The sequence below is a fragment of the Lissotriton vulgaris genome, chromosome 11 (assembly GCF_964263255.1).
Source record: "Lissotriton vulgaris chromosome 11, aLisVul1.2, whole genome shotgun sequence".
Taxonomy (NCBI): domain Eukaryota; kingdom Metazoa; phylum Chordata; class Amphibia; order Caudata; family Salamandridae; genus Lissotriton; species Lissotriton vulgaris.
The window spans coordinates 377179650-377200041 of record NC_141699.1 but is presented as its reverse complement, the minus strand read 5'-3'; the positions used below and the strand labels follow the sequence as shown (position 1 = coordinate 377200041).

The 20392-nt window shown below is 43.6% G+C and overlaps 1 protein-coding gene across 1 annotated transcript in view; it reads right to left on the bottom strand.

Annotated features, from left to right (window-relative positions):
- The window catches only part of LOC147679807 (uncharacterized), a 582063-nt gene that overhangs the window by 21606 nt on the left and 540065 nt on the right, over window positions 1-20392 (bottom strand). Inside the window, exons 21-24 of the mRNA XM_086943363.1 lie at window positions 19174-19366; window positions 18675-18705; window positions 18202-18223; window positions 10322-10368 (exon numbers count right to left, since the gene is read on the bottom strand). Of these exons, the coding sequence (XP_086799489.1) occupies window positions 10322-10368; window positions 18202-18223; window positions 18675-18705; window positions 19174-19366 (293 nt within the window). The remainder of the gene's footprint in view (window positions 1-10321; window positions 10369-18201; window positions 18224-18674; window positions 18706-19173; window positions 19367-20392) is intronic.

The window sequence follows — 20392 nt, the reverse complement described above, 5'->3', positions numbered from 1 at the left end:
AATACAAATAACATATTTCTAATAGTATCACTCTTCTTTTTGTTATTGGTTAAAAGATAGGAAAACGGTTACTTCCCCCCTTAGCTCTTAACGCAACATAAGAAAGAACATGAGCATGGGTATTTTACAATGCTCACTGTTTTTCCTTGGGGGCCTCTCTCCTTGGGGGTAAATTTGTATATTTCCAGCATTAGAAATCAAATAGGCCTGCTGCAATGGCTTAATGTCTGCAGCTCTGGAGGAGGTGGTCAGGACTGCCAACTGGCCCCAATATGGGGGGCTGACTTTATTCAGTTGTGCCTTTTTAACCAACACCTTTTTGGTATTCTGGGATTTGAAGACTCACTTTTCCAAACAATGTATGAGTTGCATATTGTAAAGTGTTGTTGGCTATAAGGTCATCATACCTAAGATGTTAACGGTGACAGGTGACATGTATTTGTGATTAAGTGTGATATGGATAGACTATCTTATTCCAAATAGACAACGTCTATCCATGTGATGAACTAATCTCACAGAGGCCTCAGGTTTTACTATTGACTTGTGCACTCTTGGTGTTAGGCGTGAGTGGTCTTTGGTAACCCACCTATGTACGAGAACGTCAGAAAGTTTAAGGGCATCCATTTGTTGCGATTGTGCATCTACAGTACTTTAAGTTCAATATGTTTCCCCTCTGCTTTGTGTTGTTTTTACTCCCATGTGTCTAGGATTGTGTTCAAATGATTGGGCTATGTTTATACCCTGCAGCCCCTAGGTTCCTCCCTACCAATAAGCTGACTACCTCAACCTCCAGGGCTGGTCTCTTAATGTCTCTATTGACCTGTAGGTGAAGTGGTTTAGCCTGCGGCAGTGCAGACCAGCCCCTCCTTGCTCCCCATGGTAAATGTTGCTCAGCTCACTTATTCTATCTCTCCCATTAATGTGTCCATCTCTGGCAACCAACTAAAAGGAAGAAGGATAAAAGTGTCTATCTGTGGTGTGCTCCCAGTTTGTGCCTGATAGGCTAGGGCTAGAGCCAACATTTGGTTCCTTTCCATATCTGTTCTCTTATTCTCCAAGCCCCTACCCACTCCACCCTGGGTGAACTTCATACACTACTGTTTTGGTGGTTGATTCAAAGTCACACATGGATAGGCTCCTTTGTTGTAAAATTCCTCAAGTGGATTACTCTTTTTTTTCTCCTGAGTGAACATTACACATCACTTTTTTGATGTTTCAACGGCACCTCTAATTAGTTGCTCTTCTGTTTCTCCCTGATGAATCTAGACAGACTTCACATAATACTTTGAAACCTCCAATCCGTGTATAAAGGCCCATGCCTAATTTCTTTATAACGGTTGAGTTGGGTCGCATCCAGTCATCCATAATAAAGAAACAACATAGCTGTTCAACTATAATAAGTTACTACAGTTGAGTTCAGACATCAGAATGCCTGCTGCCAGCAGCCAGGAGAAAGGGCAATGTAATTAATACAAATAGGAGCAATCCATTCCTTTTGATATATTTTTCTAAAAGGGAAAGGTGAGCAGCAATGAAGAGATATTCATGCAAGATGTTTATGTTTTTTCCAAACTGTAGGTCATTGCAAGAAAGTTAGAATCTCTACAAGTTTCTACACAATCGGATTGACAGTCTTTTTAACCCGACTTGCATTAAACTGATTCTATTATATTTTAAAAAAATAGTATGTGCATTTGGTGTGCTTAATTTTCCTCTACAGATTTTGCTTTTATACTTCTTATCTATAATGAACATGAAAGAGCAAGACACCAAGGTCCAGATAACCAAACATTTTGTGCTACTTTGGTCACAAAAGTAACGCAAACCTGTGCAAATTCTTTTTTAAATTTACTTTCCAGCACAAAACTTGAATTCCCTCAAAGAAACGCAAAGAAACCCTTTGCTTTGCATTACTCAGCAAAGGGGTTGTTGCATGGGTTGCAGGTGTTAAAAATGAGAAATACTTTTATTTAGCCTAATTGTTCTCACTTTGCATGTGTGCTGCATGGGTTGTATATATGCGTTCTCATGCAGCCACCCAGGGTTTTTTAAAGGTTTTTTTTAATGTAAAACCCTATCGACTAACAATAGTGGGCAGGGTTTTGTGACTAAGAATAATGCCACTTTGAAACAGGCGTTAAAAAGGTGAAATGCTTTTATTTCTCCTAACGTTTCTCATTGTGCATGTGTGCTGCACGGTATGAAAGAACAAAATGAAGGAGTACTACCCGATGAGGGTAAATGAAGGCTTTTGTTTAAACATAAGGAAATGTTATTCCTTTGTTAGGAAACCCCTCACTCACCACCTGGTGGTGACTTGCTTCATCATCGGGGCCCACCTAAGTGGCCTAGCGTCACTTGGGTGTGCTTCAACACCTGCAACTGCAGTGGAGCTGGTAGTGAGATGTGGGGTGCAAACAAAAAAGTGTAAGTGTTAAAAATTGTCCTGGTAGTCTTTTATTTAGGATTTAATAAAAAAGTAACTGGACAAAGGTTAAAAATCAAAGTTGAGATAGTAGTAGGGAAGTTACGGCCTACTTATCTCTGTATTATGTGATGGTCGACATGTTTCTACCATAAGGGGAAAATCCCCGGTATTCCTCAGGACCAAAACAAGGAAGTGGGTGGTATGTGCCCCCTAAAAGACACACCCAGCCCTAAATCCTTGGGCATCAGAAGAAAAATTGAACTTCTGGAACGCACACCTAAAGTGTAGGGTGCTGCAAAACAAGCAGCGAGCACGGCGAAGTAGGTGACCCGCCTGATCCCGCCCGTAAAAACTAATATGTTGTGTACGGCATAGCGCCCTGCCCCTGCCTGATACAGCTCGATCCGAGCACCAGCATTGTTTTGCAGCACCCTACACTTTAGGTGTGCGTTCCAGAAGTTCAATTTTTCTTCTGATGCCCAAGGATTTAGGGCTGGGTGTGTCTTTTAGGGGGCACATACCACCCACTTCCTTGTTTTGGTCCTGAGGAATACCGGGGATTTTCCCCTTATGGTAGAAACATGTCGACCATCACATAATACAGAGATAAGTAGGCCGTAACTTCCCTACTACTATCTCAACTTTGATTTTTAACCTTTGTCCAGTTACTTTTTTATTAAATCCTAAATAAAAGACTACCAGGACAATTTTTAACACTTACACTTTTTTGTTTGCACCCCACATCTCACTACCAGCTCCACTGCAGTTGCAGGTGTTGAAGCACACCCAAGTGACGCTAGGCCACTTAGGTGGGCCCCGATGATGAAGCAAGTCACCACCAGGTGGTGAGTGAGGGGTTTCCTAACAAAGGAATAACATTTCCTTATGTTTAAACAAAAGCCTTCATTTACCCTCATCGGGTAGTACTCCTTCATTTTGTTCTTTCATACCTTGACCCAGGGAATCAGGAGTATTCCCCGTCCTACGACTACGGACGCAATTCCTTACTCTCCCACTTGTTTTCCAAAAAAACATGTGTGCTGCACTCCACACCATACATCCGAAGTGGGAAAACTTTTAAAGTTAGTCTATGAGTACTATTTTCTACTGGAAAGGTGCCCTTCCAGCACAAAACATATGCAAGACTCATGCAGACACCCTTGCACAATGGTGCAAATGTGCATGCAAGGCACTCAGCAGCCTAATTGTACGTTGGCACTAAGGAGAGCGGAAGAGAGTCTCATATCTCAGTAGATATGGCACTTTTGTCCTCTCTCGTTGTCACGCGACATAGCGTAGCAACTTTGGATGCTGTGCTGCATTTTGTAACATTTTTGATTATCTGGGCTCAAGGTATTAGGATGTTTGCAGGAAAGGGGATGTTATACTTGTCCTTCAACTTTGCTTGTCTATTTGGTCTGGGAACTCCTTGGTGACTTGCAATGTTCTTATTATGTATGGCAGTGAAAACTTTATGCCATTTTTAATACTACATGGGGATTTAACAATCCCTCCAAAGTTGGTGAGAACCGTATACTATAATAGACCCTTCAGGTGCACATCAACAGTGGATTCCATCCTTACTGCAGGAAGGTGCGGGTGAGTCTCTGTCACACCCTCTGCAACACAGATGACCTGCTACACTCCATGTGACATGTGCCCACCATGTCATCATATTTTAAATTACTTTCTTATATTCTTTAATGTTTGCAGTTTTATATCTCGCAAACTCAACCCGAAGTTATTGGAGTGCTTTACATGAGCACCAGTTGCATTAAATAATGTCACTTTATATGTTTAACTGTATAAAACTCAATAAAAGATATTTAAAAAAAATAATAATGTCACTTTATTTATTTATTTTAGGCACAGAGAGATCACAGCATGTTGAGCCGATGCTGAGACTCCAGCCGGCAGCACATCCTCTCCTATCTTACCTCATCATTCTCTTCACCTAACATGTCCAACAAAGGTCAAATCACACAACCACCCATTGAACCGTGCACCAAGCAGTTGATACAAATTGTGTGATTCAATATCCTTGTCACTGGTATGAAGCTGTATATAACTACTGAAACCTGACCATATAGAAATGTGATTTAGGCCTTGCGAGGGACAGGCTCGTTGCTACATTAAAAAAGTACAATTCAATACACTTGATTTCCAAATCTACATTTTATGAATACTAACACTGTGTCCCAAACCATGATTGTTTTTATGATTGTATTTATCTTGTTTCTAGGTCCATTTATATTTAATGTAGCCCTGCATTGCCTTTTTAATTCTAATCTGCAGTTCACGCATTCCTGAAAGTGATTCACAGGCACACTGCATTTTAATTTCCATCTACAATACTAATATGAATTTCTTACTCTTACTTTAGTCCAGATTGCACGTCTTATACTTGTGGATTGTACAGTTCCCAGCCACTTATTAGAATCATCACAGTCTGAAAGGTGAATGTTTAAATGGAGGAGGTAAACGATTCGTGCATCTTCATAAAAAGAATGCTAAGCTTTTTTATTAAAAAATATGTATTCATAACTAGATCACACTTTAGCTTACATTTTCTGTTTCTCCTTAGGTAAAAAATACTTGGATGAAACTGAACATTTCTTAAAAAATCTCCTTGTCATTTGCCCACTGCCAAGAACATTTGGGGGGTGGGCGGACCCTGCTGCGAAGGCCCCCCACCCCCAACAACACCGTGGCTCGGCCCTGAGACAGACATTCTGTCAAAGTAAGTATAAGGTAAGTTGGCAATTTATCTAACTATTGTTTTATTTTCTCTCCTGCTGAAACATATCTTTTTCAGCATGGGATGTAACATTTCCCTTTGCTGTTAAGAAACCTATACACCTCCATGAAATTTAAAGGTGAATCCTTTTCAGTCCCACCCTGGAAAAATAATCACTACAGTCATGCAACTCACTGGGCTTGAGTCATGTAAAAAGTGTGAAACTGAGGGAAGCCTTACGGTCCCACCTGAATGCAGTTTTACTCTTTTTTAGTAATTCACAAAACTTTTTAAGGGCACAAGTAGATCCCTGCGAAAAACACTTATGCGTAATTATGCAGTTATGCGTAATCCTTGGAAGGTGTCCTGAATTCCATTTTCTTGGCAAGTTCTGAGATTTGATATTTGAACAATGCATACTTGTAACCAATTGCACACTGTCAAATGCTAAGCGCCTTTGTCCAATGGCACATCTTTTCAGTGGCGGCCGACACTTATCAGAGGTAGGCGGGCGGGAGCAGGGAAGGACAAGAGGGAAAGCGGGTATAAAAAAAAACACTACCTTTTTGCTGCTTCCTCGCTGCTGTCTCTCCTCTGTAGCCCCCCATGCTCGGCCACAGGAATCATCACACCCAGGCTCCCAATCACAACGCTGCTCAGACACTGGCCGGGAAGCCTGGGCATGTTCTCCTCATAGGCTGTGATGCAGCTTGCATGGAGAACATGGGAAGTGCGCAAGACTGTTTTTGGCGGTCCGAGAGGGCCGGCTAAGTAGTCATTGCTCACTTAGGATGGTGCTGCCTACCTCTCCTCCCCTGCCCCCTCCCCCTCATGCAAAGCTGTGTAAGTAGGAGAAAATAATAACGCAAGTTATTTTCATTTTATTTTCCCTTTGTTTCACTGCAAAAAAGCAGTGGGGCGGCACTCCTATGCCTTTGAAGAGGAGCCGAGGTCTCTGTGTTTTTTCCTGAGGGTAAAAAAGCTTGCAATCGTTGCGTTGCCTTACTCACCGCAAGAGAGGCGTTGCATCGGTGTTCCCGTGCAACTCCCATGGTTTTTTATGCATTTCCAGATTTCCCAGAACAGGTAAACCTGGAAGCATTCTGCAGCACGCTTATAAAGAGGAATATGTCTTTCAGGATTGTTTTTGTTCAGGAAAGTGCCCCTTCCTGCACAAAAACAATACTGCAGTTAGTGCAGGAACCCTTGCAACAGGTGCAAGGCTGCGTACGTTGGCACTAGGCTGCCAAAAGGGCACCAACACATGGGAAAAGGCAGGAATGCGCTGTATTGCCTTAAATATAGCGCATTCGTGGCCTTTCCCTGTCACGCCGCCCAGCAAGGGACTTGCTGCCCTGCACTGCGTGACATTCTCGTAAATAGGTCCCAAAGTGCTACCAGGGTGGGAATGGACTTCCAAAATGTTTGTCAATAACCATAAACCTAAGAGCATGTGAGTGATCCATACATTTTGCATGACTACCCTGCCTCCCTTCCTTTCCCACCCTTAATCTAAAATGTACGACAGTGGAAACTCCATCCTAAAAGTGGATTTTTCGACCATCCAGAGGCAATTTCCATATCTAAAAATTCATTTTTCCTGATTCTGTGTAATTAAGATGTGGAATTTAAATACACACTTTTTTTTGGGGCACCCCAGTTACACGCAAAAAACATTTCTGAATCTGCCCCCTTGGACACTAGTTGTTGGACGCATGCATTTTTCTGCGCAGGGGTTGTTCATTTCAAAACTGAAAGCCAAATCCTGGAGATGTGATGGTTACTGCCGTCGAACGGAATGTGGAAGGAGGAACAGTTTGTATAAATTGGCAGGAATGAGTCTGCATACCTCAGTGATGAGAACACGACTACATCTTCCTTCCAAGAATCGCCTGTGCGAAGCACAAAGTATTTCCAGGGACTGGATTTGTTTTGGTACATGCTGTAGAGCATGTCCCACTGCCCCCCCCCCCCCCCGTAGATTAGCAACGATGTCAGGCTCACCTCTAATTGTACTTAAGGATGTTTAAGAACAGGTGTTTCAGATGCTGATGGCTGGACTTTATAAAACAAAGTGTCTCTAAAATTACTTTACACAAGGGACAAGGGTATGGACGAGGTGAAGTGCTACCTCTTTGGAAGAAGAAAGGACTCATTTTGCGGGTTTAAACAGACAGAATCATTTATTTTTTAAGTAGGAGCTGCTCTAGCTTACATCTACAATAATCCATGCGGGTCCTGCTCCGGGCATGTCCTTGGCTAGGAGGAGTGGTGTTATCAGAAATGTGATTCAGCGAGACACAGCTGTACCACGACTGTTGTAGAAGCAAATGCGTGACAGCTGGTGAGAATGCAGATACCCCTGCCTGCCTGTGTGCACTCCCTGAGAGAGGCTGTGGCCTTGTCTGTCACCAGAGACAACCGAAGACAGAACAACTAGGCCCAACATTCGGCTCCCAGCCGTGACCTGTAACCCATGCCCTTTTGCTTACCTCCATAAGGTGGGAACCCAGGGCAATACCCAATCACAGAGTCTCGCCACCCTGCCTCATCCTGTGAGGGAACTTTGTCTGAATGGAGGCCAATTAGGTACTGTGCCATGCCAGGTTTTCAGGATAGCCACAAAGTGCATCTATGGGGAATCATTTGGATGAATCACGTAGGAGAGGTCATTTTTTGGTCTGGTTTTTACATGCCTTTAAAATAACTCTCACTACAAAAAGAAAAAAATCCTAAATCAAGGTTTGTCAGACAACAGTTGACCACAATAAGCATCATACATTGTGTTTTGGGGCACCTAGTGTTTAGAACAGTGCGCCCTCATCTACATCAGGTGGCACGCTCCCTCACGGGGTCGCTCCTCACCCTGCTCTAGTTCAGCAGTAGACAGAGATGAAGTCACTCTTAATGTGGTGATACTCCAAGGGGTGCATTTTAAAAATGTCCTCCTACTCTGCCTGTCACCTATTGTGTTGGTGTGCAGCAAGTAAGCAAATAAGATTAAAACTGCCTATGGGGGACCTACCAGCAGCTTATTCATGTCCTTCTATAGCAACATTTGAAACAAAAGGGCGAGTTAGGCATGCATGTTTCATGCCTCAAAAAGCCTAACTTGTGCTGTAGCAGTTCATCAGGTCAAGGTGGGTCTCCTTAAACCAACCTTCTCTATGAATGTTGTTGGGGAAAGATCCTGAACAACGACTCTGGAACAACGAGTTCCGGAGTCATGAAAGCGGAACCACGACTTGCCCGAACAACGACTCAGCCGTAACCACGCACGTGCGTGGTTACGGCTGAGTTGGTCTAGTGTTCCGACAGGGTGGAGTTAGGAGGAGCGTCGCAGTCTGGGTGCAACTGGTAAGAGGGGTTCATTTTTATGGCGTAGGGTGAGTTAGATTTATAGGGGTTGAGTTCGTAATTAAGAGGTGGCGGGGTTCGTGATTATTTAAAGGGAGAGGGGAATTAAATTTATGGGGGTTGAGTTGGTATTTAGGAGGTGTGGGGGGTTCGTGATTATTTAAAGGGAGAGGGGAATTAGATTTATGGGGTTGAGTTCGTATTTAGGAGGTGGGGGGTTTAATCATGTTACCATCATAAAGATTAAATCTAACTCATGTATCGTGAAAGAATGCACATTATAAAAGGCTCTCAGGAACTTCAATTAAAAAGGCAGCAAGAATGACAGAGGTCGGGGAACAGCCTGGACAAGCACAGGCTGGATAACCTCTGGTGCACCGTTGCTGTGATCACATGTAAGTTCGTATTTAAGAGGTGGGGGTTTAATGAGTATTAAAAGGGAGAGGGGGATTAGATTTATGGGGGTTGAGTACATATTTAAGAGGTGGGGAGTTTCGTGATTATTAAAAGGGAGAGGGGAAATAGATTTATGGGGGTTGAGTACATATTTAAGAGGTGGGGAGTTTCGTGATTATTAAAAGGGAGAGGGGAAATAGATTTATGGGGGTTGAGTACATATTTAAGAGGTGGGGGTTTCATGATTATTAAAAGGGAGAGGGGAATTAGATTTATGGGGGTTGAGTACATATTTAAGAGGTGGGGAGTTTCGTGATTATTAAAAGGGAGAGGGGAAATAGATTTATGGGGGTTGAGTTCATATTTTACGGGGTGTGAGTGATCGTGTTTGTTTTTAGGGTTGGGAATTGGTTTGTAAGGGGTGGGGGATCGGGGTACTAGATGTAAAGCATTGTTTAACACACATTCCATTAACACGAAAAATGGTGGTAAAGGAATGTGTGGTAAAAAAATTGTGGTTTAGATGCGGTCGTGTTTGCGACCTCGTTGATAGGGAAGTTGTGGTTGGGGAACTCGTTGTTCCAACATACAACCATCTTGTTGGGCGTCAGGTTCTGTGTCTAGCATACTAGTACTGTTAGTAAAGTATAATGTTGATGTACTGATATATATACAAGCACAGTATCTATGGACTGTTTTCATAATAGGAATTTAGGCTGTCTAGGACCACTTGTTTCTATATCGGTCAATACCGAGGTCCTATGACTTTCTATTGAGTTACCCCATTTATTATAATGGGATGTACAGATCTAGACCTCCTCGGCGTAAGGTGTATGACAAGATGTGTCCTTGCCTGAAACGTGTAATTCGAACTGTAAAGATAAATAAAAGGGTGACTCCAGGGTCGGTAGATTTCTATACAGGTGCTTGACCTTCTTGGACTTAATCCCTTCCCTTTGTCAGCAAGACAGTCTGTGCTGACATAAACTGAACATACCTTGCAAAGCGCTAGTTGTGCTTACAAAGAGGTTACCACAGGACCCGGTGTAGGGATAAAACTCATTTGTTTCTTAAAAGAATCAAAAACCTTGCAAAACGCTAGTTGTACTTACAAAGAGGTTACCGCAGGGCTCGGTGTGAGGATAAAACAAATTTGTTTTTTAAAATAATCCAAAATACAGAATCGTTTTATAGCCATTGGTTATCCTGAACATCTGGTAGGGATCCAGCTGTCCTGGAACACCTTTGGACACCCCTACAGAACAGACTCTCTTCTCTGGAGTTTGCTGGTTCAATGGTTATTCAAGACAGACAGCCCTCCTCATCTCATGCCAAAAGGTTTCACCTCAAGGAGGTGATAATTCTCGAAATACCTCATCTGTTCACACATCACAATGTCTCACCTCGGTGGAACCTCCGGCCACGTGCTCCCGGCCTGGTGACTTGTTGGCTGCAAGAAAGCAGAGGACAGGGGCAGTTAATCATTCCCTCCAATCACTTTCTTTGGGATTTAGAGTCTGGTTCACACAGCTGTTTTCGCACCAAAATTCGAAGCAGACAAATAGATATGAAAAGGAAAAATCTCCTCATTGGCAGAATTAGGGCAGGTGGGATTTTACACCCAGAAATGGAATGTGCTCAAACAGAATGCTGTGACAGTGGCTGAATTTCCATCGGAAGGGATCAAGTCAAGTCAAGTCAGAATTTATATAGCACACTACATACCCAGAGGGTCTCAAGGCGCTTGAGGAAGGGGGGGGGGAGGTTTACTTATCGAATATCCAGGTTTTAAGCTGTTTTCTGAAGGCTAGGTGGTTTTGAGTAAGGCGGAGGTGGATGGGAAGGGAATTCCAGGTTTTGGCCGCTAAGTAGGAGAAGGATCTTCCCCCCATGGTGGCTTTGTGGATGCGCGGAACAGACGAACGCAGCTGGCGGGTGGGGGTGTAAAAGGAAAGGCGCGTGTTGAGACAATCAGGTCCAAGTTCGTATAGGGCTTTGTGTGCGTGGGTGAGGAGACGGAACGTTATCCTGTTGTTGACGGGGAGCCAGTGAAGGTCTTTCAGGTGAACGGAAATGTGGTCTGTGCGGGGGATGTCTAGTATGAGTCTGGCTGAAGCATTTTGGATGCGTTGGAGTTTTTTCTGCAGTTTTGCGGTGGTACCGGCGTAAAGGGTGTTTCCTTAGTCCAGACGGCTTGTAACCAGTGCGTGGGTGACCGTTTTTCTTGTTTTGGTGGGGATCCAGCGAAATGTTTTTTTGAGCATGCGTAGGATGTTGAAGCATGATGATGAGACGGCGTTGACTTGTCTGGTCATCGAGAGTGAAGAGTCCAGGATGATGCCCAGGTTCCGCGCGTGGTCCGTCGGTATGGGGGCTTTTCCTAGGGCCGTTGGCCACCAAGATTCGTCCCAGGCGGAAGGGGATGCACCTAAGATGAGGACTACCGTTTTGTCCGAGTTCAGTTTCAGACGGCTGTGCTTCATCCACTCGGCTACTTCTTTCATCCCTTCATGTAGGTTGGTTTTGGCGGTGATTGGGTCTAGGTGCAAGGGGTGGCTGATGGGCCTTCCTTGGGTGGTCCTCACGCAAAAGTGGGCAAACACGTAAAAGAGCACTCTTGTAGCACTACTTCCCATACTCATGACTGCCTTTGTTACTTGTCTCCTCACAAATTACCACATTTGTGGGCATTTGCCAAACATTTGCTGGTAGTTTCCCACCCTGAAAACACTTTCCAGTCTACTCCCGCCAAGGACTAGAGTTAATGCCTGTTTAGGCTGTAGACTTGGACAAAAGTCATGGGCATGCAGAGAAAAGGATTTCTAGACAGGGATATTCTTCTCGTACAGAAACAAAAATAAAGATCTGCAAGTGTGAGTGCTCTTTAAATTAAAATTTCGGAAAATGTACAAGTTTGCTAATATAGTTAAATTAGATGTTCACTTGGGAATCCATGAGAGTCTCGTAAATCTAGAAGTATTACAGGAAATCTCTATGAATTCATTAAAAGGTGGAAATTTGCTCCAACCATGAGGGTAGTTCTAGGAGCGTAAACTTATGATTTTTTTTCCTGTGAACTGTGGATCAGACCTTAGTATTCAGGGATGGAATAAGTATCATGGTTCCGGACTACCTTCTGCTCCTCCAGCGCCACAGGAATGCTGTTTTTCTCTCTCCTCAGCCACCCATGGGCTCTCTCACCCTAAGGAGACCCACAGTTGGTGAAAAAAAATAAGATCCCTTTGCCATTTTAGGAGACTCTGTCAGTGGCTAACTAGACCTACTACGACCCGGGGCGGCCCCCATGTTTGCTGCCCAGTGCAAAAGCAGCAGGGTGGGGGGGTGGGGTTGGAGGTGGCGGCCAACGGATTACTTATTCTTGGAGGAGGGGGTATGTTGGTAGTTGACAGACACAACTTTCTCACCTCCGCCGCCCCCCAAAAAGAGTGCCGCCCGGGGTGGACTGCACTCTCGCCTCTCCCTAGCTACGCCACTGGACTCTTCGCTAATACCCCTCTGAACAATATGCCCCTGCTAATCGTAACTTGACTAAATCCCTCACCTGGAGCCACAATATATATCTGTTGCCTTAACTGGCGGACTGATTCAGAAATCGGAATAACTAGAACTCTTTTCCAAGGGTAGGTAAACCCTTTATGGCGATATACTGGGGCTTTCCTTTCTGCTTAAGAAGTTAGAAAGATATTCTCGTAGAGGCTAACTGTGGTCAAGCACTAAATATAAACAAGCATTGGCAAAGCCAATTGGTCTGACGTTGTCTGCCAGCCTTTTGGCATTGTCAATGCTTGTATTGTTTTGCCTTGGTTTTTAAAAAACATTTTTGTGGGAGTTGTTGGGCCCCTCCATTTTATGTTCTCAAAAATTACATGTTTGCCCTAGCTGTCACAGGCACTGAAGGGAACTATATTTTGTGAGGATGTGCTCCTTGTGAAGAGAAGAATATGGTCACTCACAGTGAAGCTAGTCAACGGCTGAAGTGAGTAAACCCATCGCCACATGCTGTATGCTGCAGCGGATGGAAGAAAAATGTGACTGATCCCATGCTAGAACATTGGATTAGGAGGGCTGGCTTTAAGCCCCTGAAAGGAAGTATATTATGCATACACTTTTATTAAACTCAACAGATAGACCTGAACCTGGGGCATCCAGAGCTTTTTAAGTCCCTGGAGTTATAGTTTGGGACACCCTGCTTTGGAAAATTGAAAGAGAATCTCTTCATTTAGTTTTTAAAGTGTTTAAAACATAATCTCCAATAATGTTTAAATGCCATCAATGCTGTAATGAGTATCTTGGAAGACCAGAAACTCTCTGTGAGTGGCTGTCGCCTTCATACATGCCCACAAAATTACAATAACAACCCATTTCCATAGAGAATAAAATGTCTAAAGTGTAGAGAACAATGAAGTAGAAGGTTGGATGAATTACTCAAATGCTGGAAAACAAAGCCAGCAACTTCCTGATCGTGATTTAGATCTTGGCGGACGGGTACTCCATCACAACAGTGACGGATATCTCGTCCTCTAAAATATAAATCCCATAGGGCATAATGGCATTTATATTTCGGTGGACGGAATATCAGTCACCATTGTGACGGAGTAACCTGTCCACCAAGATCTAAATTGGGCCCAATATAATTCCAGAAAGCATCATACTATTTCTACTTTCTTTACACATTACAAGTTGGCTATATTGTTTGAAACAGATTATGACACAATATAGCTGATAGTCATTTAGACCATATAAGCCCACAGCAGGAGATAAGACTAAAATGTGAGAATCATAGTAGAAATTACAGTCCCAGTAAATGATAGGAGTCCTGAGAGCATTTCATTTACGTGAGATACTTTTCTTGGGTTTTCCATTGAAGACCAATGTTTAGTCTCCAAGCTGACTAATTAAGTTAGCAATTTGATTCCTCAGTTCTGTTTTGAGAATGGAGTGCTATGAGGAGAAGCATCTTCACTCATTGGGGGAAATTAGCATCCATAAAATATGTAGATGGAGGGATCTCTAAGGTGAAGAAAGATGAGATAATATTCCCAGTGCATGGATAATTTTCTTCTCCCTCAGACCATCCCTACTAAAATCCATCAAAGTCGGTAACATCACTAAGGATTTGTCAGCCCACTTGGAAAAGACATGTTAGTTCTCTCCATGGGAAGTGTTACCTGGATTTGATGAAAGGGAAATCAAAAGAGGCATCTGGGCAATGCCCTTACCTCAGATGATGGTGGACAAAAGTTTCAAAATACATTTCACACAAGTTGCAAGATGGTATTTCCCGAGATGTGTTTCAGAGTACTGTTTTATTTATAATTAGACCAAAATAGTGGTTTGAACATTGAACCAGATCTCACAGAAAGCTAACAGCCAACACTTGTTTCGTCTCTTCCTGGAGCGCAGGCCTGGGGCTTTCTCAAGGTGGCAAGTAAGGCAGCTGTGTCGAAGTATTATTTGGTATTACTTTGTGGCACGTTTCAAATGAGCAAGATCTTAAAGAGAGTGTGTATATTCAATGCAGTTTCTCTGGAAGCCAGATTCCAATGCGGTCCTGGTCGGCGGAGTCGATACAAAGTAATGCCTTATAATTTTTTTACACAGTTTCTCTACTTGCCACCTTGAGAGAGCCCCAGTCCCGTGTGTTGGGAAGGGGCGAAACACGTGTTGGCTGTTAGCTTTCTATGAGATCTGGTTCAATGTTCAAACCAATATTTTGGTCTAACTATAAATAAAACAGTACTCTTCAGTTACTATTTGGATCTTTGAATTTTCATATAAAATACGAACAAGATAATAAATAACTTGATATTGACCTCTAACTTTCTGTGATGCATACTCTTGAGTGGGAAAGGGTTACCTCCTACTATTGAGGTCAATCGAGAACATTGGATACTCTACCCAATAATAAATGATTTGCGACTTCTGAGAAAAACCCCTTTTTTTGAAAGAAGGGTTAAAATACCTGACAACTGTACGTTAAGCCTTATTCTGTCCCTATTATAGCATTCTATAACGGCTTGAAGACAAGTTTGCATACCCAAGCTGTTAAATGACTGGTGCAGTAAAAGTCGACGTTCTGGAAGAAGTGTGGGACATATGCAGACAACATGCATAATGTGTTTTTGGACTTGTTGACATCATCTGCAAATTTTATAATTACCTGTGTCTAATCTTTTTTAGGTAGGGGTCTGGTACGGGAAAGTCGCCTAAGTGTTGATTCATGAATTTCATTATCATGAATTTGGAAATACATGCACCCAAATCTGTCTGCCGCGCTAAGACACAATAAGAGTCATGACAATCCATGAATGTGATAGCTTTGCAAGGGAACTTTTGTCTAAAAAAAATTGATAACTTCTGTATGTTGCTGTTAATATGCTTCTTAAAGAATGCTAACAAATTGGCTGGTTCCAGAGATTAATGATTGTAAGTTCCTTGTACATCTCAATAAATGATCTGCGTGTGACGCTGGATAATTCTAACCAAAACAGATGGTTGAGCTTTTGTGGCATACGCTTATGCTAGTTGGGTGTAGTGTTTGGGAGGATAATGATTTCAGATTCTTGTCCTGACCAGCTTGAGAGAGGGTACTTCAGATTATTTTTTATTTTCACACTAGGAAGTGTGCTCAACTTATTCATCAGAGTTTAGACACACATGGCTTAAGTTTGGGCCAAAGCTTGATAGTTGATATTGATGCCAGGTTAAGCTAGCGTTGGAGCTTGGCGTCGATTTCAGTGACATATAGCACCAACATATTTAACAGATCCGTCTGAGTGGCCAGTTGCTCTGAGTGGAAATTTAATGTGTCAATTGTGACATCAAACATATCTAAAACAGAGGATCAGCCATTCAACCGCGCTGCAGTGCAGTGATGTGAAGACTCCTCCTCTAAGTTTGAGTTGTGGAGCAGCGCAAGTAGAGCAAACAGAAAATTGTATGCACAACTGGTAGTTACTCTGTTCTGTTGATTGTCTTGGACGTGACTAACTCAATATGAGTTCCTCAAAAAAAGGATCATCACTGCAAAATTGTGTGTTGTGTTTTTTTTTAACTGTACCCAAAGTTTTTGTTATTCTTTTTGTATTGAGTTCAACAGGTTTCTCCTCCCTCCCACTTCTCATAATTGTATGTACCACATCCATGTTACAAGAATCCTCCTTATCCTTGTCAACCATTGAGCATGACCTTGATTTCATGTAAGCTTTGTTTTCCTGTGAACCACAACCTCTCATGCACCTTGTGAAAGATAGTCTTCCTGAGCACTGCCATTTTGTGGGTAGTAGAGGTAAGGGAAGGGACTGCAGACTGTTGCAAAAAGGTGGAAAAGTCTCTAGGTGAGGCCTGTCATTGTGTCTGTTCCCTGATGACTCCTGTTGCGCTGGTGAATGCCAGATGCAGAAACCTCACACCTCTTCGTGCCTCTCTTATGGGTGCTCCAGGATAGATCTATCTCCACTGCTGCCTGCTGTGATGAGAACCACTGTCCTTACTTAAGGACCACCATAAACTGATTCTATAATCTGTGACCGTGTATCGAGATACCCGGTCTAGAAGTCATGTATAAAAGCGAACCCAAACCACCCCGCTTTGTTGGAGTTTCAAGTCCTTTATCCCCAAGGAAGGGAGTATTCTGCAGAGTACTAAAAGGGCTACCGTGCAAGCAGGGCTGGTATCTGGCTAAGAGCAAGACTCCCTGAGGTGAGGAGAAATCACCTGAAGTCTGACTTTTCCACCGGGAAGCTGTGGACGTACCCTAAAGTGCCTAGAAGCCTGCCTGCCTCCTGAGGGAGGGAAGGAGTTTGCCTGGCCCTGTAGAAGGAGAAACTGTTCAGGAGAAGTGAGGTGCAGCAGTTGCTGTGGGCCATTTTGGAAGAAGTAGAGCTTGAGAGCAATCTAGGAAGGACCCCGGTGCCTGTGGGAGCCCCTAGTCCCTCACCTCAATCTCAGTCATGAACCGTGATACTGTGCTCCTCTTCAAGCTAATCAGGGCTGCGACTGGATGACTACCATAGGCCGATACGAGGGCCGCAACTGCCAGATTGACATGGGCCTCGGTGTGGGCTGTGACTTCCTGGTTGCTGTAGGCCTGGTAAAGGGCTGTAAAGGCTTGATTGCTGGAGGCTCTCATGGGGATTGCAACCGTCTCATTACCATAAGCCCAGGCAAGGGCTGCAGCTACCTGATCGCTGAAGAATGCTGAAACTGGGCCTGCACCTCCACCTGCTTCAGGCCCGACACTGCAACATCTAGAGCCAGGGCTGGGCGTGCTTGTTGCTTAATGAACCCATGGCCTATTCCAAGGCACACTCAGAGACCTGCTGGCTCCCCCTATCACTGGAGGGCTGCCCGGATACATCGAAGCAAAGGAAGGCCTTGCCAGCGTGCTATACCAAAGATGGACAAAATCACTTAAAAGACTGAGCAGTAAATACCTCTGAACTTGGTTCCTGCTACTCCTGATTTACCATATGAGAAGGGACCCAGGACCAGTGTGATCTCCCTGGTGGGAGCAGAGAACCTGTGTGGTGCATGGGGCACCTACAGAGGGGCTGCACCTGGGATCACTATCTTGGGTGCCTATTGAAATGTGTAGTATTTAGTGCAACAGTGTAGTTAAAGTACTTTCTTACTGCAAAGACAAGAACTGGATTGGACATTCATATTATTGTGTTTGCTGGTTGATTGTGCAGTGCTGAGTGTGAGCATCACCACAATACTTCCCTCAGAAGCCTGTGATGGCTCGCCCTTGCTACCCCGGGAGCCAAGTGTGAAAAGGGTTGTAATTGGCTCAGTTTGAAGGATCTTTGTAGGATGGACTCTGGGACATCAGTGGCAAACGATCTCAATCTACACGGTTGGGGCCCAGTAGCCCCTGCCTTTTCTCAGGCACCCTGAATGGGGTCTCACAGTAGGTACCGGTCATTTCAGTGAGCTGAGCTGTGCTACCCAGTGCCTAGGGCTGAAGAGATGAAAGACAATACCTGTCACGAGGGGTGCCCAGTACCTCTTGGCCTGGCCTGCAAAACTGCCCTGACTATTGGGACATGTAAAACACATCATTTAAGGGTCATTAGTTAAGGGTATGATGAAGCACATAATTAACACACACAGGACTTTACATAAAGGGGCATAACACAGCATAAAGGACATAGAGTAACAGATATGAACATTACTTGAAATAGGGGACATAGCACATTATAACAGTCTTAAAATAACTTAAGTGCAATACGATAAAAAGTTGCCTGTTGCATATACTCACATTCCGGAGTGGTGTCGGTGAGCTGGAAATAAAGGAGATGTCAGACTAGGAAACATCTTACAAGTGAAGAAAGAGAGTCAAATGGATGATGGTAAGAGATGAAGGCAGTGAAGCATGGGTGGACGAGATGTGGGACACAAAGTGCAGACACCCAGACACGCGACTGCCAATGTTCCTATGTACTGACATGCAGCAGCCATGCTATTCTAGACATGAGAGCTGCATACATGAACACAGGCATAAACCAAACTGCCTACACACAAGTCTGACCTGCAGCACCCATCACATGCTAATCTGGAGCTGAGACCCACCCCAGCACAGTCTGCCAATGAACAGTGCCCCTGATCTACTACTCACACATGCGCACAAGCATGCACGCGCACATACAAACACACACATCGACCTACAGCACCATCCGCTGTTCCATCACTGAGCCACTACAAAAAGTTTCTTGAACAAAAAGATCCACTTACAGATCTAAGTCCTGGAAATGTGCTTTTTAGTCTGTTGAAAAAAAGAGGAAAACCATGCATTAGTGAAGAGACATGCCAACTGTTCTTCTGGAGTAGGCCCTAGGAAAGGGTAAACCATAACTGGACATTTGAGTCTCCCAAACAGGTGGAATATTGATTTAGATGTATGTGTCGCTGAAAAGGCCATTTAAGGGAGAAGGCAATCCTAACAGGATTCTTTGCTTCTGTAAGGGCTGTAGATTGCTGTAAAAGGGTATCCTGTATTTTGTGCCTTTGTAATAGGCTCTTGGGGCAATTGTTGAAAGAGGATCCTGGCCTGGATTTCTGTTCATTACCAGAAATGGACTCTACCTGCAGCCCATCGAGAAGAAAGCCTGCACTGAATGTACCAACTGGATTTCTTTGTCCGCCATTATGGGCACCTCCCCTTACCCAATATAAGTCCCTGGGGAAGGAGGCATTCTGATGTTAGGTAGTGGCACATAATATACATACTTACTTTGTAGGTCTTGTCCCTGGGGGAGGTGGCATTCTGATGTTGGGTACTGGCAGCCTAGGTGCAGGTGCTGGCAATGTCATCAGAGGTCGCGGTTTTAGCCCTGCGGCTACCGATGACCTCAGAGCGGCGGCTGGTCGGCTTGGCAAACTGGGAGGGGGTACTCCCTTCATGTTCAGGGTGGACCTGCATGGAGCTGGAAGAATGAGGGAGGCAAAAACTATTAAAGCCAATTGTGCCTTCAGATTTGTGCACAATAAAAGCTTTGACTCATAAAGAGATCTCTAAGACAATGACCCATGAGTCTCAAGTTGTCACATGCCAAGTGTGGCTTACTTAATTGATCCAGATGTTTCAGACATTCGACTGTTCCCCTTATCAGCTACTGCAAGGGAATATCTCCACAAGTGTAAAAAAACTTCCTCAGGGGCCTCCCATAATTGTGAGGTAACATTTTTTTAAAAAAATACGACTTCCTTACATTTGTAAGAAAGTACAGAAGACCTCACAAAAAATACAATATGTTTTTCAGATGTTTTAATTTCATCATTTTGTTGCATTCTTTTCAAATAACATATCCTGATATATCATGTTCTTCATATACAACAAATCATATGAGCCACATATAGGTGTGTAGCCGACAAGTATTTCGCAGGATCAACCAGCTTTTTCAAGCCTAGTATAATACTGACAGCAGCTAAGCAAATGGCTATACATCAATAGTTTTGTCTCATCTTGCATGAGAACCACCACTCTCTGTCCATAATTCATGGCTTGGAGAGGCTGCAGCTGTTCTGTCTGAAACTGCAGTTGTTGTGGATTCAATGAGAGCAGATTGTAGGGCCAAGGTCTGCGTTCCCACAAATGATGCGACAAGGGTTGTTATCAGTGTGTGAGCAATCGTCCATTTCAAAGGAAAACACGCACTGACAAAGACAATGGGCCTGCCTTTAAAGTTCTAATGCGCGCTTTAACAGACAGGCAAAGGCAGGATAGAGAAAAGGACTATGGTACAGTACAGAGTGAAATCTTCTGTGTGAATGCATTGAGTAATGCAGAAAAAATAGCTATCACCTAGAAATTACACTATTTCCGAGCAGTCCCCCGACAAACATTTAAAACAAAAAGTGCAAAAACAAAACAAAAATAGTTTATCAGTGTCTATTCTATTATTCTATTAAAATTATTTATTACGCGCACTAACACCAGCGGTTTCTTGGCG